This window comes from Cinclus cinclus, chromosome 17, assembly GCF_963662255.1.
Source record: "Cinclus cinclus chromosome 17, bCinCin1.1, whole genome shotgun sequence".
Taxonomy (NCBI): domain Eukaryota; kingdom Metazoa; phylum Chordata; class Aves; order Passeriformes; family Cinclidae; genus Cinclus; species Cinclus cinclus.
Window position 1 is genome coordinate 4,156,757 of NC_085062.1, and position 17,618 is coordinate 4,174,374.

Below are 17,618 nucleotides of genomic sequence, written 5' to 3' on the forward strand. Positions count from 1 at the left end.
CCCAGGGAACTCCCTGACCTCTGTGTCTTCTGTCATTGTCCTGAGCAGGGCCTGGTGTCTGGCACTGGGCAGCCCCTTCCCTGTGGCACAGGACCTGTTTGGGGGGTGGGACAACTCTGAGCATCCCTCCTGCCAGCCCCTGTCCCCACTCCAGAGCTTTTCCAGGCTTTTCAGAAGGTTTCAGGAGAAGGGTGACACCACAGAGAAAGAACTCTTAGAGTAAATACCTGTAAACTCTTATAGTAAATACCTATAAACTCTTACTGTCTTGGAGGATTTGAGCCAAGGATCTGCTTTCAACTTGGCCCTAGGGTCTGTGAAGGGAATGAAGCCTGGGGAAGCCCAGCATGACACCAGAGCAGGCAGCACACAGCACATCCAGAATGCCCCAGGCGTAGTGCTAAGAAATGTTTATTTAAAAAAAGCAAAGACATCGTAGGTGATACCAGTCACAGCAAAGGATCATTCATCACATTTGTCCTTGGACAATAAATTATGACGTGGAGCATCATGGTGCCCTTTGGAAGAGGTTGCCATGGAGGGATGTGCTGGGAGGATACAGGCACAGATGTTTCCATGCCCCTGATCTTCATATTTTCAAGCAAGAAAGTGTCCTTTGGGGCCACTCCAGCATCCTGCACCCTCCAGCTTTAATCCATGGATGGGTGTGGGAGAGAAAAGCCTGGGAGCCCCTGGATACGGCACCGGGAAATTCTCCGAATGCACAGGAACAGACAAAACCCAAGATATAAATATCACTTTTTGCTCACAGAGGTATAAGTAGACTAAATGCTAAATTCCAACATATTTCAGATGTTTCATCGCATTATTTGCAATGTATGTTAACAAGTATAAAGCAGGGTTTGAAAAAAAAAAAGCTACATTAGAATCATGTTTTTTTAGTTAATTAGCAAAGACTATTATGAAAGGTACAGTGACAATATTTGGTCTCTGAATTTTTAAAAAAGCATGAGTTTCACAGTATCAAAAGTGCTTATTAAAGAAATGTAGTTTAAAAACTTTGATAAGATGGTTGTGGTTCTGATGATGAATAATTTAGTGGCTGTAAAACAGGTTACTGCAGCATTATACAAATTGAACAGTGCTCAGTTCACATAATTTCTTTTCATAACAATAAATATAAATAAATTTACAAATAGTAATAATGCCTAGCACAAGAATAGACAGAAGCACAATACACAAGACTATAAACAAATCTATTTTGTAAAAATATCCTAAAAATTGGCATAATTCCTAAAATCCTCTAGCCAGTGATCAGTTTAATAGTTCAGTAGTACCACTTCCTTCAGGGGTGAGGACTTTTACAAATCTAGATATAACAGTGGTCTGCTAGGGAGGTGAGTTTTCCTTTTTTTTGCTCCTTTTTTCCTACCTCCTAACAATAAATTAACAACAGTTACATCAGAAAAGTGTTAGTGGTGCAAATGTCTCCAGGAACTGGGGGAGGTCTTTGTCCAATTTGGCAAATTAAGAAAAAAATTACACACCAGGGGCACAATCAACCAACTTGGGGCTGGCCAGCCCCTTGGCTTGCGGTGGCTTCTGTGACAGCGGTGACACAGCAGCTCCAGCACGGTGTGGAATAAATTTAATTCCCTTAACTGGGTGATTTTTAGCTCAGTTACATTCCAATGAAAGTTCCTGCTGCTTTCCAGGTCCTTCTGGAGAGCTCCCCAGTCCCACAACACAAATATCCGTGCCCTTGCCATGGGGGAAAGTGGTTCTACCAAGTCCCAGCTTGATTTATTTTGGCCTCACACTCTGGAAGCAGCCAACACATCCCAAAGCAGGACGAGCTCTTGGAGCTTCCCGGTCGGATTTTAACCACGGGGGAAGAACCATCCCTCGGGCTCCGTGGAACGGTGCCAAGCTCAGAGCAGAGGGATGGGTTTGTTGCCTTGGGGGTTCATGTACTGAGCAGCTGCCACATTGTCCAGGGTGGTGTAGGTGGTGTAAAGGCCAGTGACCTGCAGGTCGGAGAAGGAGCGGTCGCTGCCGCTGGACACGGGCGTGAGGCCGGGCGTGCCCAGCTCGCAGTCAGAGAGATGCAGGGGGGAGTTGCTGAAGGCACCCAGGGTGTCCAGGCTGAAGCTGTCGTCCTTCATGTCCTCCCAAATGTTCCCTGGAAAAGATGGAATCCTGCTCATAGCAGCACATCCCCAGCCCCCAGGGCTGGGGATAAAGGGATTCGCTGCTCGAGGGTGGGACCACTGTGGTGCAAGGGGCAGCAAGTCTGATCCTCCAAACCCTGTGATTCCAGACCTTTCTGGGCAGCAAGTGTGTCTGATCTCTCAAACCCTGTGATTCCAGACCTTGTGTCTGATTCCCCAAACCCTGTGATTCCAGACCTTTTCAGACAACACCTGTCTACCTGTGCTCTAGCCAGGACCGTTGCCACAAATCAGGGAAATTCTACTTGCACAGAAGAGAACCCCAAAACACGAGCAGGGCTCTGTTTTCCCAGGGGCAGAGAGATGTGGTGTCCCAGATCCAGCTGCTTGGACACCCCTGCTTCCACTCCCTGCAGTGCCCAAAACACACAAAGTGCTTTGCTGTCCCACCTGGCACAGGGACAAAAATCCACTGAGGGTGACCCAAGAAATCACCCTACAGATGCCAACACCCAACACCAGTTCTTAGCTCAGTCCCATCCCAGAACAACCCCCTAAGGATACTGGTTGGATATTCAGTGATAACCACAGCCACAAACCCCAGCTCTGCCCTCCCCCAGGACCTTCCCCTGTACCTTGCAGTGCGAAATCCATAATGCTCGGATCCAGAGCATCCACCTCCGTGCTCATGTCCACCACCACGTTCGGGAAGTCCGGGGCTCGTCCCATGGGATGGTGGGGCAGGGGGCTGTGGCTCATGTCAGGCAGGGTGTGCAGAGGGGGCGTTTGTGCAGGTGCTGGTGAGTTTGGGGTGAGGCGAGCCTGGGTCTGGAGCTGGTGGTGCAGGGGCAGGGACTGCAGGGACAGCGTCATGATGGGCTGGGGCTGGAGCTGGGACACGGAGATGCGACCCAGGGGGGGACCCTCGGGCTCTGCCTGCTTGTTGGGCCGTCTGCAGCTCTCTGGTCTGTCAGTGATCAACTTGTCCAGCTCCTCTGCCAAGGAGAAAAAGAGATGCTTTAACCTATTTGTTTGAGCAGGGACTGCCCAAAGCACAATCATATTTATACCATGAATTGACTGTCAGGGGCTGTGACCACGCAGGGAGTAAAGAAATGGCACCTAACTCCTTCCTCAAATCCACTTCCATGGGTATCCCTGACTGAGCTAGAGAAATGATCATGAAGCTGCAGAGCAGCCCAGCCACCCCTGATGGCAGCTCACCCCCAGCTGCAGAACTCTGTGCTCAGAGAAACACTCAGAATTCTGTTTATCTCCAAAAAACGTACAAGAAACTCCTGACTGTTTCAGCGCCCCTTTTGCTTCTAAACAAATAATATGTAATTTATCACCGTTACTGATTTTGTAGTAAAAAAACCTCCAGTTGATTTTGTCCATAATGAGCTCCTGAAAGCTTCAAAAACATGTTTCTTTGTAAATAAGAAATTTTATAAGTAGGGGGGAATTATAAATAAATAAGATACAAATAAATGTATCACATACATAACATTTATAAGAATATAGTATAAATACTAATAAGTTCTATTTTATATATAGGAAAATGTCTTAGGGAAGGGAGAGTTTTGCAGAAGAACAGGCAAGAAACAACATTAAAATGCTTCTCTGTGAGAAGTGATGCCTTGGGTTTTAGCTTTTCTATTTTTCAGAATCTCTGCTGCTTAGTGTGTAACTCTGAAACTTCATGTGAGGTGTTAGTAAGTTCTCTTCATAGGGGAGTTAGACAAAACAACTCCTTTCTAACTAGAAAATGAAGGACAGCTGGTACCCCAAAATCATAAACAATGGCAAGGGAAATGGGGCAAGTCAGGGGGGCTGAGACTTCATAACCTGGAGCTGTGGTTGGACAATTGACCCCAATATGTAGATGAACCAAAACTTATAAAAGTGTAAAAACTCATGACCAGGATCCATCTTGGATTTGATTTGGGTGTAGCCCCAGCCATGCTCTTGCACTGCCCAAGGTGTATCCCTTCAATAAACACCTATTTTATTCCTTTCAGTAAATACCTATTTTATTCCTTTTACTCTGCCTAGTCTCTCAGCCTTTCCAGGCAACAGAAGTACATTAAAATATGACTGAATATTAAAATATTCCTACAAACAGTAACCCCAGAGGCAGCGAAGCCAAGCAGGGAATGCCACGGATGTGCCAGGCAGGGATGTGGGACACCAGCCCTACCTGGATTAGCCATGCTCCTGTGAATAGCAGCCAAATCCTTCCTCTTCCACTTCTGCATCTCCTCCTCCATCTTGTCGATCTTGGCAGGGTTGAGGGCCCACAGGCAGCCCTTGCGGGACGTCCCGCTCAGTTTGTTCTCCACCTTCTCAAAGCACTTGTTCAGGGACAGGTTGTGGCGCACCGAGTTCTTCCACCCATCAGGGGCTGTCTGCGAGGGGCAGGAAGGGGTTAATGGAAGCAGCCATGGAAAAGGGGCTGCAACGTGGCATTTCCGAGGTGTGGAATGCTCAGGTACCTTGAAGTAGGGGAAGTGCTCCTTCATGAAGCTGTAGATCTCGCTCACGGGCAGACTCCCCGTCTTGCTGTTCTTCAGCGCCATGGCGATCAAGCAGCTGTGGGCAGGGAAACCCGGGAATGGCTTGGGATCATGGAATGCCTTGGGTGGGAAGGGACCTTAAAGCTCATCCAGTTTTCCACCCCCCCTGCCACCTTCCACTAGCCCAGATTGCTCCAAGCCAAGTTCTACCTGGTCTTGGACACTTTCACAGCTTCTTCGGGCAGGGGCCTCACCACCTTCACAGGGAGGAATTCCTTCCCAATATCCCATCTATCCCTGCCCTCTGGCAGTGGGAACTCACTCCTCTTGCCCTGTCACTCCATACCTCCTTCTGGCCTAGCAACCTTGGACCCACCTCTCCAAACACAAACAGCTGGGACCCTGGGATTTCTGTGCCCAAGGGCTCAGAAGTCCCAGAATCACAGGATAAGCTGCTTTAGAAGTGGCCCACAAAGATCAATGATTGTCCAAACCCCTCTTCCTGGGCTTTGCCAGGGCTGGTGCTGTGACCATTTCCCTGTGATCCTCAGATTTTACTCCTCTGTGCTGTTACTCCCACTTTATGCTGCTCTCCAAATTACTCTGTCTCTTCAAATGAATTACTTTGGTCCTGCTATCCCTCAGGGGCAGCTTTCACAGAATTCCTGCATGGATGAGGGGATTTTTGACCCCTTCCAAAGGACTCAGTCACCCCTGCAGTGTCACAGCCACCCCAGGACAGGCTGTAGGCAATGTGCTTCCTGTTCCCACTCACCTGTAGGAATAGATGGGCTTGGGATAATGCTTTGGATGCAGTTCCTGGGCAGAGTGGGGAGCCAGGCGTGGCTGGGAATAGTGTGGCTGTGTCCCATAGGATGTGCTGTAGACTGCTGGTGGGTTACACTGTGTGCAGAGGGAAAAGAAGGGAAATGCTCGGTGCAAAATATCTGTGGGTGTGTAGGTTTAGGGATATTTTGGTTTCCTTTTAAAAGATTTGATCTTGGCGGGTACTTCAAGACAGACAACAAGAACATACCAGTACCTGCTGGGGGTTCTGGGCCAGGGCAAACACCTGCTGGGAGTGAGGAGGAGGAGGAGGGGGGAAGAGCTGTTGCTGTGTTTGCAAACCAGGGGAGAGCTGCCCACCCACGGCATAGGGGCTCATCTGCAGAGAGAAAAACAAGAGTCAAGGAATTACCAACACCTTGTCCCAGGAGCTGGGGCAATAATGAGCCATCAAAACCTGCTCTTACATTGGCTCCGTGTGTTGAAATGGGATTGAGGCCCAGGATTCCCTGTGGGAGGCTGGTCTGGACATGGATCATTGCTCCGGGTGTCGAGAGCATCGTGCTCCCCACGGGACCTGGTGTGGAGAGAGCAAGGCAAGGAATGCCCCCATGGAAGCACAGTTCAGGGAAAGGGGGATGAGGAAGGAAAGGAATGCTCCCATGGAAGCACAGCTCAGGGAAAGGGGATGAGGAAGACCAGGAATGCTCCCATGGAAGCACAGTTCAGGGAAGGGGGATGAGGAAGGCAAGGAATGCTCCCATGGAAGCACAGCTCAGGGAAAGGGGATGAGGAAGACCAGGAATGCTCCCATGGAAGCACAGTTCAGGGAAAGGGGATGAGGAAGGAAAGGAATGCTCCCATGGAAGCACAGTTCAGGGAAAGGGGATGAGGAAGACCAGGAATGCTCCCATGGAAGCACAGCTCAGGGAAAGGGGATGAGGAAGACCAGGAATGCTCCCATGGAAGCACAGCTCAGGGAAAGGGGGATGAGGAAGGCAAGGAATGCTCCCATGGAAGCACAGTTCAGGGAAAGGGGATGAGGAAGGCAAGGAATGCTCCCATGGAAGCACAGTTCAGGGAAAGGGGATGAGGAAGGCAAGGAATGCTCCCATGGAAGCGCAGTTCAGGGAAGGGGGATGAGGAAGGAAAGGAATGCTCCCATGGAAGCACAGTTCAGGGAAAGGGGATGAGGAAGACCAGGAATGCTCCCATGGAAGCGCAGTTCAGGGAAGGGGGATGAGGAAGGCAAGGAATGCTCCCATGGAAGCGCAGCTCAGGGAAAGGGGGATGAGGAAGGAAAGGAATGCTCCCATGGAAGCACAGCTCAGGGAAGGGGGCTGGCACTGGATGCAGCTGAACACAGGGAAGCTCTGGAGTGCAGAATCCAGCCTCTCTGCCTTTCCATCCCCAGAGCATTTCACAGCTTGCCCAGATGACATCAGCCGCTGCTCCCAAAACTCGTTAGGCAGGGAATGAGAGGTGGCAGCTGTTTAACAGCCCACGGAGGGGACACAGACACTGGGTCTTACAAAAGAGAAACAACACATTCAGCATTAGCTGGATTTGTGCTCTCAGGCAGGCGGGGTGACACGCTGAGCTCTCCCTGTGGAATGCCACAGGGAATGATGTGTGTTTACCTAAAGGATGTTCACAAAGGGAAGAAAGGAGTTCAACCAACACAGGCTGCAAGGCTGCAGGAAGCAAAGGGGTGTGAGGTAAAGGGGGTGCCCTTCGTTTTAACAGTGTTGAAACAAAGCAGAAAGATTAATTATCTAATTTCCTAATTTCAAAGATGTTGAAAACCTCTGAAACCCAGGAATTAAAATACCTCAACCCAACGAGGCACCAGCAGCTGCCCTGAACAGAAATTCCCATGGGATCTGAGTGTTGCCAATGCTGGAGCTCTCTTCCTCTTGGAATGAGGGGAAGGCACCAGCAGAGCCTTTATGAGAAGCCAACAGGCTCCAGGTTTTTTGGACAGGAAGCAAAATGTAAAAGGATAGAAAAAGGGAGCCTGAGGGGGAGTGGCAGGGGCAGGTTGTGCTGTTTAAGGAGAAGTTATTCCCTATTCCCTATTCCCATTTCCCACCCCAACAGTACCTGTCTGCTGGAGCATGGCATTCTGGGCCCCCAGGCTGAAATCCATTCTCCCACTGGCCATCTGCTGGAGCCGAGGCACATCCACGGATGTCAGCCAGGACAGGGACTGCAAATCCCCTGGGAGCTCATCCTCACTCAACTGGGACGAGTCTGAAGCCAGGAGTCTGCAAAGCAGCAGGGCAGGTTACCAGGGAGCAGGGATGGGATGCATTATCCCTGCAAAGAGATGGCCGGGATGCCAAAGATCCTGTAGGTCAGTGGGAAAAAACCACCAGGCTGGAATTCTGTATCCAAATCCAGATGTGCCCTGTGGTTTCACAGCTGGTTACTGATATCCCTTTACCCGTTCCTGTGTTCTTTTGTCCCGTTTGAAACATTTTGGTTAAGAAAACCTCTTGTGGAATATTTTTAGGGGAAGAAGAGAAACTGCCAGGAAACAAACCCAGATTGATTCCTTATTTTCACATCTGTCAGAAATTTGCACTTGTTTGGCTTTGATGGGGGGAGAAACCAGGACTTTGAACCTGATCATTCTGTATTAACCCTGCCATCCAGAGCCTTGGAAGGAGCTCTGTGCCCAGCTCCTAGGGAATGCGTGTGCTGCTGCTGGAACACCTGGAAAAGCTTTTCCCAGCCACTGGATCCTGTCACTGGTGACAGATCAGCAGCTGCATAAAAAGAATTTCCCAGCCTGAACTGATGATATCTTCCATTCAGATACATGAAGTTATTGGTACTTAAAAAAAAAACCCAAACAATTTTTAGGCAGTTTTTGACAGAGTAAAGGACCAGAATGAAAGGTTCAGGACTGGAGGCACTGTATCTGCCAGGCATCAGCAACAACAGCAGGCACAGCTGTGACAGGCTGCTTTTGGTTTAAAGCTCTGCTTTTGACACCTTTTACATGCTCCAGAACACCTGTTTTGCTTTGTTTCTGATAGAGCATGTGATACAAAACGGGAATATTGGAATGCATTTACATTACTCAAAAATTCCTGTGTGGTCCAAACACCCCCTTAAAGTCAATAAAAGAACTCTTGCAAATGAAAGGCTAAATTAATTAATTTATGTGAAACAGTATTACAAGAGTCACTGGCACCTTGAGGAGTAAAGCAGTAATTAGGACATGTCAGGAAGTTGTCATTCGACACCCAGGGTAAACCTAAAGGGATTCAGATCCAGGAAAAGCATCTTTATCTCTCAGAAGAACATAATTTAGTTGGATGCAGTTGGTTTTGCTTTCAAAGCCTTCTGCTTTCAAGAGCTCTCAGAGATGTGTTAAAGTGGTGTCTGCTGCTGATGGGTGTTTGCTGCCAGCTGATGCTGCAGAAACCTTAAATAAATCTGGTGTCTTGCTGAAGCATCTTTAATGTTTTACACGACTCTAAATCAACTTAAAAGGACAAGGAAGAACTCCCGTGCCTGTCTTCCCTGGAGCTTTCAGCTCCTCCATTCAGGAATTCCAGAAACACCTATCAAAGCTCCCTGAACCACTCTGGGGGAGATCTTTAAATCAAAACGCCATTTGTTTGCAGAAAGATTTTTGTAAAGAAGAAAAGAGGGGGGGAAATCAACACAGGACCAAGAGCCAAAAGCTCAAACCCTGGCCAAAAAGAAACCCACCCCAAACCCTCTTCAAATCTCCCTCGCAGCCTACCCAGTGTTCTCTCTCCTACTGTAGTTATACGGCAATAATTAACATTGCCATGGTTACGCCGTTCAGTAATTTCGCGAGGCCAAAATCCATTAAAAAAAAAAAAAAAGAAAGAGAAAAAAAAAAAAAAAAGCCCATCAGGTGACGGCTCTCCCGGCTCGGAGATTGGCTGAATTGGAAGAAAACAGGAGCATGAAATGATTTGAAAACCGGGGCAGGCTCGGGGTCGTTTTGCAACAGTTGGTTCCATTGATGGGGAGCCGCCGGCGCTTTGTGCTCCCAACGCCCGCGGCACGTGTCCCCCTTTGTCTTTGGGGACCCCGCTTAATTGTCCTGATCCACCACCACCCCCCCCCCCCACCACCACCTTTTTTTTAAATTTTTTTTTATTTTTTTTTTTAAACAAACCTCCCATTAATCTGCCCGAGTGACAGGCGACACACACACAACACACGTCCCCCCTCGCCATCTGGCACCCCGCGCCTCGCCAGCGCTGCCGGTGCAGGCGGCACTAACGGGGTCAGGGACCCTCCCGTCCCCGGCAGCATCCCCGGAGAACCGCGGCTCCTTCCTCCGCTCACCCGGGATGCACCCAGCCCGCAGCTCCCCCGAGAGCCCCTCGGGAGGTAGGGCTGAGTGTCCGGCTCGGCATCCTCGAGAGGGACAAGGAAAGGGGCTGCTATCAAGTGAAAAGTTGGCGTCGCTGCCGTGAGGCTTTGTTTTAAACTGGTTGGAAGGTGTAATAAGGTTTAAAAATTAGATAAGTGTGCAAGATGGTTCTTTCTTCAAGTCAGTGGTTTTCCTTTTCCTTTCCCCTTCCCTTTCCCTTTCCCTTTCCCCTTTCCCTTTCCCCTTCCCCTTCCCCTTCCCCTTCCCTTCCCTTCCCTTCCCTTCCCTTCCCTTCCCTTCCCTTCCCTTCCCTTCCCTTCCCTTCCCTTCCCTTCCCTTCCCTTCCCTTCCCTTCCCTTCCCTTCCCTTCCCTTCCCTTCCCTTCCCTTCCCTTCCCTTCCCTTCCCTTCCCTTCCCTTCCCTTCCCTTCCCTTCCAGTTTACAGTTCTTTTACAGTTTGAATTTGAGTTTACAGTTCTTTTAAAACCACCTCAGCCTGTTCACTATGGGGTTTTTTTTTTATGGATTTGTTAGTATATCAGATTAACATTCTGTTAAAAATGGGGGAGAAAGCAAATTCAATCAGAATTACATCCCTGCCCATGGCAGAGGGTTGAAACACCAAAATATATGAAATAAAAATTATATATATGAATATATATGAAATATAAAGATATTTAAGGTCCCTTCCAACCCAAACCATTCTGGGATTCTATGGTTCCATGATTAGATGTGATTCCATGATTTGATAATTCTATGATTCTGTGATTTCAAGTTTAAGGATTATTCTTCAAGCTGCCTTCAAAACCAGTGTTGAGATCTCTCCTGTCTTAAAGAAGGTGAAACTTTAAAGAATTCCCATTGCTGCCTGGCTGAGGAGTTTTAAAAGCCCGAGAATATTCTGTAGCATAAACCCATCACATCTCCCAGGCCACAGGCTCAATGTGTGCCCTGCTTTCAGCAAAGAAATTCTAATTTAACTGCAAAAAAAAGGAGAGAGCCAAGCACGGGAATAACCAACATGGTCATCGCCAGAGGTTCAATCTTCCTGACCTGAAAATTGGCTATGCCAAGACAGATCCATGAGTAGATGCTGGAATACCAGGTGAGATTGGATTCTGTTCCCCACCACCACCCTGCTCATCTCACACTGGAGGATAAACTCCAGGAGGATAAACTCCAGGAGTCAGAGCCTCTGCTTTTGGCTGGGTGTTCACAGCCCCTGGCACAATGGGGCACTGTGGTAAAAGCAGCCTTTCAGTGCATGTAAATGAGATAAATAGTGATAGGCTGTAATTAATGCACTGCTGAGCCTCCCCTGCTCATTCCCAGAGCTCCTGGGACAGCCACGGAGTCACTGAACCCCGGGAAGGGGAGGGTGCAGTCCCACCAAACGTGTTGCAAACCTGGTGTTATTTTTCAAGGTGTGGTGAAATGATGCAACTCCACTCTTACCCCTCTGCTTTCAACTCTCTGCAGGAAAACAACCCCCTGCCTCTGTGTTTCTGTCCTAGAAAGGCACCTGCAAGGGTGAGAATCCAGAGGGTGTTGAGGGTTTAAACCCCACATCTCCTGTATATCCCAGGATGCTGATCCATAGATCCTCCTGTGAAAAGTGCCTGGAAAACTGGATGTGACCCAGAAATGCTCCATGGCACTGTTAGTCTTTACAATCTGCTCTGGAGTTATCTGCCCAAAATATTTATCCCATCAGGGTAATGTTGGATCAGGAACACCTTGGAATGAGACCCCTTTCCAAATCTGATTCTGGGATCACCAGGCAAAGTTCACCAGAGCCTGCCAGCAGCAAAAAAATCCTCACTCACAGCTACCCAAAGGTATCTTTACCTTTTTCTCCCCACCACCACGAGCATCCTGCTGGCACAACATGGAACAGGAGTCACTCCTGGCCTGACCTTGCAGGATTTGAACACCAGAGCTGGATCTGACCCTGCACTCACCAGTGGGACTTTGCCACCTTCCCTCAGGCTGAGCTGATGGAGGGAGCTGCATCCAAGGTGGTTCCTCACCTCAGGAACTACTGCCAGGGGAACTCTCCAGGAATTATTCACCTTCACATTGCCTGGGAGGATGAACCCATGCCTGGAGACAGTAAGGACCATCTCCTCACAACTCAGCTAAAAAAGAGCCAGGCCAAACCCCTGCAGCTGCATTTGGGATATTCCACAGTTTTAATTCTCACTCAATGGACAGGATTTTTTTTTCCCCATTTCCAGCACTGCCACCCTAGTTTTCAGCCCAGGCTTAGGTGACACAACTGCTCAACAGGCAGGAGCAATTGGGTGATAGGTTCTTAATTAGCTGTTTGCAATGGTTTATCCAGTGAGAGACAACTGGACAGGAAGAGTCCAAATAAAACCTTTTCCAGGAGTGGTGCTTTCTTTTGTCTGGGATTATACAAAATCCTCAGGACAAGCACAGAGAGCTCTTATATGCAAGACAAGGAAAAGACTTGTATTGTGACTCTCCAGCTGTGTCCATGGTGAGAAGTGTCCTCTGTTTTACTGAAGGATTCAACTTCCCCATTTTCTTTAGCTCCTCATTCTGGCTGCTCTGCTCCTTCCCTTTATGCCCTTCTTCCTCCCATGTGCTTCTTCCCCCCACTATTTTCTGGTTTCCATATTCACAAACAGCTGCCCCTTTCAACTGGTTTTTGCCCCAGTTTCTCTCCTGCTTTAGCCAGCAGCTCCCAGAGTTTTTGGGCTGTGATTCTTCCCCGAAGGCACAACACACACCCGGTCCCAAACCATCATCCCACCCCTCTCCCCATCTTCAAGATCTCTGATCTATTTCTGGCCTTGCTGGAAATCAAAACAGAAATTAAGCAACTTTCCAGGGACAGAGAGAGTCCCTCCTTATCTATAACTCAAGAAAGATAGCATTATCAGAACCAAAAGTAGTGAGGAAAAAGCAAATAACATCATTAACCTGGCAGGTGGGGATGGTCTTCTTTCCTTGCACCATGCTGCACTCTCCAAAAATCTCCTGCAAAGGTACTTGGCACTAAGAGTAAGCCCAGCTGCACTCCTGGAGCCTTTTATCCATCCCAGCTCCACATTTCACAATACCCATTACACCAGTTTGCTGTGGGATCAGTGGAAACTGGATTACAGTGAAATGTGTAATGCTTAAACCCGAGAGGAAACCAGAGGTGATGGCAGCACTGCACCCCAGACACTCATTCCCTGCTCTGCTCTGACCATCCCTAGGCTGGGATTTGCCAAATGCAGCTGGGATCTGACTCTGGAACCTGTTTGGTAAAAAAAAATCCCAAACCAAACAACACAAAAATCAGATCTTTGTCTGATGTCAGAACAAGCAAAACGCGTTGAAGCACCAGGCACTACAGGAATGTTTTATATTAAAAACACGACTGTGTTTGACTGGGCAGCCACTTTTTCCTTGGAAATTGCTGTTCGTTAGCACTGGAGCCTCGTGTAGGTGTGAGTGCAGTGTAAAGGGAATATCAGCTGTACAACCTGTCCCTGGCAGGGTTGTCAGAACCCCCTCAGTCACTGGGCCAGCAGCAGCTCCGCTCCCTGCGCTTGTCAGTGGGTGCAACGAGCCTCTGAGATCCCACAGGAATGCTGGAAAAGTCCCACATCCCTTTCTCTCTCCCTGTTTTGACCAAGCAGCATTTCTGAGGTAAGGGATGAGCCCGTTCTGGTCTCCCAGGACCCCGAGGTGCTGTCCCAAACCAGCCCCTCCCAGCTGTGCCATCACCGCGGGACTTCGGGAAAAGCAAAAGGCCACAAATTTTTATTCCTCCAGATCAGCACATCTCAGGAGTGCCGAGGAAACAGTTGTGCTAATCCACTTAAATCAATCCAGTTTGACTGATTCCTTGGAGGTTTCTCACTTCTCTCTCTTTTTTTTTTTTTTTTTTTTTTTTTTTTGGAGAGAATGAAGCAAGTCCCGTGCTGGAATTCCTGCTGCACTCAGGGTCATTATCTCACTCCTTGTCAGACACACACGGGATTGTCACAGGAATGGACACTGGCATTTGCTCCAAGAACAATTAGGGTGTTGTTAGTGATGCATTTGTAACCTTTTGTATGCACACTCCCATCCATCCATCCATCCATCCATCTATCCATCCATCCATCGGGACAGAGGTGTCACCAGTGCAAAAAAACCCCCAGGTATGAGAGCACAACTTAGAGCTACAATGTACTCAAATTAGAGATTTGTCATGTTTTTTCCCCACTGGGATGCTGTCACATCTGGAATTTGTGGAGTACAGCAGTCCTGTGCTTCTTAATCTGATTTTACACTAAACTATGGCAACATAAAGTAATTGTGGCAAAAAAATTGATCAGACTAATGAGCTAATTAATTTTTAAAGATAATTTTTTAAGAATCAAAAAGATAATTAAAATGGGGTAAAGGACAATATAATCCACTAATTTATTGAATTATTAATGGTTAACACCTTTTGATAAAAAATAGGTCTATTTAAAGCTTAATTCCTTTTTAACATATAGAAAATGCATTGCAAAGCCTTCAAAATGCTCCACAAAGCTTTTGTCAACTGGAAATACATAATAACACACACACAAAAAAAGAAATGTGGTTCTTACACCAAATATCGTTGAATTGGATCTTAAAAGCAAAATTACAGATTCCATATTTCAATCCAAAATATTGCTTGAAGCCTACAGCACCCAGAAACTGAAGAACCTGGATTCCCAGGAATCAGCCAATAAATTCCATGGGAAAAGCCTGGAGCTGCCTCCTACAACTTGCACAGCTCTATGCTGAAACAACCACAAGCCACCACTGCATAGAAAAACTTGTGGTCTGCCTGTGCTGTGATTTAAAACCAAAATATTGGCACTAAAACATGTTAAATTATTAATTACGATTAACAAGGATGAAGTACTAAGGGTTAAAAAGCCCTGGTGTGTTGCAATTCTCTACTTTAATTCCCTTACATGCTAAATGGAATAATTAGAAATATTTGTCAGCCCTACAAGGGTGAATATGTTGAATATGGTGGTGTTTTCTGTAGGAAACGAAGAGAGGCAGCTGCTAAAATAAAGAATTGCTTTGCATTGCAGTCAGGCAGTGACAGCAGCATAAGAACAGGCAGTGGAGGAGATCTGATGGCCCTTAATCATCCCTGTGATGTTTTATATCCCACAGCTGCACTGGTGGGAAAGATATTTGCCTAAAATCATTTTACTGGGGTGCAAAAAATCCTGGGATTTCACACAGAAGCCAAAAAGCAACCCAAGCCTCATCACCACCCCGAGCCACGGCAAATTTTCCACAAATGCTTTGGAGCTGCACAATTCAAAGATCTGCAGAAATCAGAGGGTTTTTTTTTTCCCCCACATTCCTTTCACCAAAAAAGAAAAATTTTAATTTTTTTTTTTTTTAATTCCAAAAATCCCATTTTTTTTTTTTTTTCCAGCTATAAGCATAATCTGCCTGCAGCCTGATGGATGTCTGGGGGTTTGATCCCCTCCCTTCCCAGCCTTTCCTCCTCGCAGCAAAGCCGGGGCTCCTCCAAGTCCGACTGTCCCATTGAAAGATTCCAAATGAGACAGAAGAGTATTCTCAGCACAGCCCCAGCCTCCCACTCACTAATTGGAGGCCATTCCCCATTTTGTGGAGCCTTGATGCTCCCCCATGGAGAACTCAGGACTGTGGGTTCCAGTCTTGGACTGTGGTGACAGCAGGAGAGTAAACAGAGCTGATAGAATTTGACAGGTCTATTCTTTTCTTAAAATCATTCAGTCTAAAAGATTTTCTTTTACATAATCCAAAGTGTTTTCTCATGAAGTAGGACAAATACTGCTCTGCATTTATGGTGCAGTTCAGATTTTATGCATTTTTATCAGAATTTGCCATTATTAAATGAGGTCAAATAATTTGTTTCAAAGCCACGGTAAAGAAATTGCAAGTGGGTGAAAAACTTCAGACAACTGAGTTCAAAATGTTTCACAGAGGACCCAAAGCAGGTTTTTAAAAAGAGGAAAAGAGGAAAGTTATGATTTTTTTAACTGCAGCAAGAAATCCTATCTTTCTCCCCCAAAAAGCCACTTTTTTTCCTGGAGCTCTGAGTTAAAGAATAGTTCTCTCCCTAAAAAGGGGGCATTGTTAAGGCAGTGAAGATCCAGCCTTAAATCCACATCCCCAGAAGTCCTTCTGACCCACACCCTTCCTTAAATCCAAAATAATGTCTTCACCAATATTTACAGAGCTGAGAAAATTGCCCGGAGCAAACAGTGCCTCGGTAAAGAGCAAAAACAGAGCCACAAACCTTTTCCCCAGGGGCTGCAGGGACTATAACAAATCCCTTGTTGAGCTGCAAGAGGCTGTGCTGCAGCCTTTGCATTTTGAATAGAAAGAGCAGAAGAATACCTGCAGCAGCCCCAGGAAAGGTTGCAGACTCCTCAGGCTGGGAGGAAAGAGTCTCTCAATGCTCATATTGTAAAAAAAAAAAAAAAAAAAATAGAAATTAATTTTCTTCTGTTTTGTTTTATGTCTTGTTGTGAGAGCTGGGACGTGTTGTGTGTGTTCTGTATTTCTTGGAGCTTTGCATCATGTGACAAAATGTAACCTAACATAACCCAGGGCTCTGTAACTCATGCAGAACCCTCCTGTAACCTCTAACAATGCTTTGGAATGATAAATGGAAGAACGGTGGTGCAGGTAAATTAAATTATGAAAGGCTCTTGGCAAAGCCAGGTTTGCTCCCACCCATATTAAGAGCCCTTTGACGTGTCAGTGCTTTGGAGGGCTACACAAGTGCTTGTTTTAATTAAAAAGTCCTCCAGTGTCTCTTGCACTTGTTTAGTCTCTCCATGACTGCTCCATAACAATGCAAAGTGATCTGCAAGGGAACTTCTAAATTATTATATTTTAACGAGAATATCCTTCTGTGGCAGCGCTCACACAGGACAGAGAGTTTAGAGAGAGGTCAGCCCAAGGTTTTGGAGGTGTGTTTATCCAATACAGGTTACGATCAAAATCAGAGAATCATAGAATTATAGAACTATTATGGATGCAAAAGACCTCCAAGATTACCAAATCCAGCCTACATCCAAATGCCACCACTGTGAATGTTTTAAACAGGAGTGTTTGAAAATCAGGAACGCATTGTAACTGGTCATCAGCCTTAGAAATCTATGTAGAGTGAAGAAATAATTCAGATAGCTTAAAAAATAAAAAAAGAAGAAGAAAAGTGGATTTCTACACGCTAAAAGGATTTTTTTTTTAGGAAACAAGGGGAAAGCAACAGGAGCTGGCAGCTGCGCCAGTGCAGTGTGCGTTTTTGAAAGGGATAAATCCTCACCTGTACTCCTGCGAGGGGTGGTGGTTTTGCCCTGAATTCCTAATGATTCCTGACATTATGGACGGGATATCGCTCTCTATCATCTCCTGGGAAAGCAGCAGAAGGCAGCGGTCAGCAGCAGTAGCTATCCAGCATTTCAGCAGCGGCGGGAGCCACCGACCCCGCCCGAGCCCCGGCACCGGCAGCCCCAGGTGCGCTGGTGGCACTGGGAAAGGCAGGAAAACACTTCACGGGGGATAATCCCATCCCAGAGAGGGACCCTAAGGATAGAGGCTGAGGGTACCGGGAGCACCGAGCCAGCCGGGAGCGCTCCCGCTTATCCCCCGAACAGCATCCGTGGCTTTTTGGATTAAAAAAAAAAAAAAAAAAAAGCAGCGGGAGCTGCAGCGGTCCAAGCGCTCCCGGGGATGAGGGGAACTGGGAGACCCCAGTCCTGGACTCCCAGATATGGAAGGGGAGCCCGAGAGAATCCCAGGAGCGCTGCCCCACGGATG

General features: G+C 47.2%; 1 protein-coding gene across 2 annotated transcripts; it reads right to left on the minus strand.

Moving 5' to 3' along the window:
- Nucleotides 1-1,892: 1,892 nt before the first annotated feature.
- Nucleotides 1,893-17,207, minus strand: FOXN4 (forkhead box N4). Of its 2 annotated transcripts, XM_062504578.1 has the most exons (10): nt 17,125-17,207; nt 8,952-8,959; nt 7,538-7,687; nt 5,902-6,011; nt 5,691-5,813; nt 5,424-5,551; nt 4,628-4,724; nt 4,333-4,540; nt 2,768-3,127; nt 1,893-2,143 (listed from the first exon to the last, which is right to left on the minus strand). In XM_062504578.1, the coding sequence occupies exons 1-10, from the start codon at nt 17,205-17,207 to the stop codon at nt 1,893-1,895; spliced, it is 1,518 nt and encodes a 505-aa protein (XP_062360562.1). The 2 variants fall into 2 exon arrangements, with proteins under 2 accessions (XP_062360562.1, XP_062360561.1); XM_062504577.1 differs by lacking the exon at nt 8,952-8,959 and having other exon boundaries at nt 7,538-7,701.
- Nucleotides 17,208-17,618: the final 411 nt, after the last annotated feature.

What these genes read in the sequence shown, in the direction of transcription:
- FOXN4 (XM_062504577.1), bottom strand. Translation starts at nt 17,207, where the DNA reads ATGATAGAGAGCGATATCCCGTCCATAATGTCAGGAATCATTAGGAAT. An exon ending in CACCCCTCGCAGGAGTACAG is followed by an intron (nt 7,702 to 17,124) that starts GTGAGGATTTAT and finishes GCTGCTTTGCAG; the next exon opens with ACTCCTGGCTTCAGACTCGT. An exon ending in CAGGAGCATGGCTAATCCAG is followed by an intron (nt 3,128 to 4,332) that starts GTAGGGCTGGTG and finishes TCTCCTTGGCAG; the next exon opens with AGGAGCTGGACAAGTTGATC.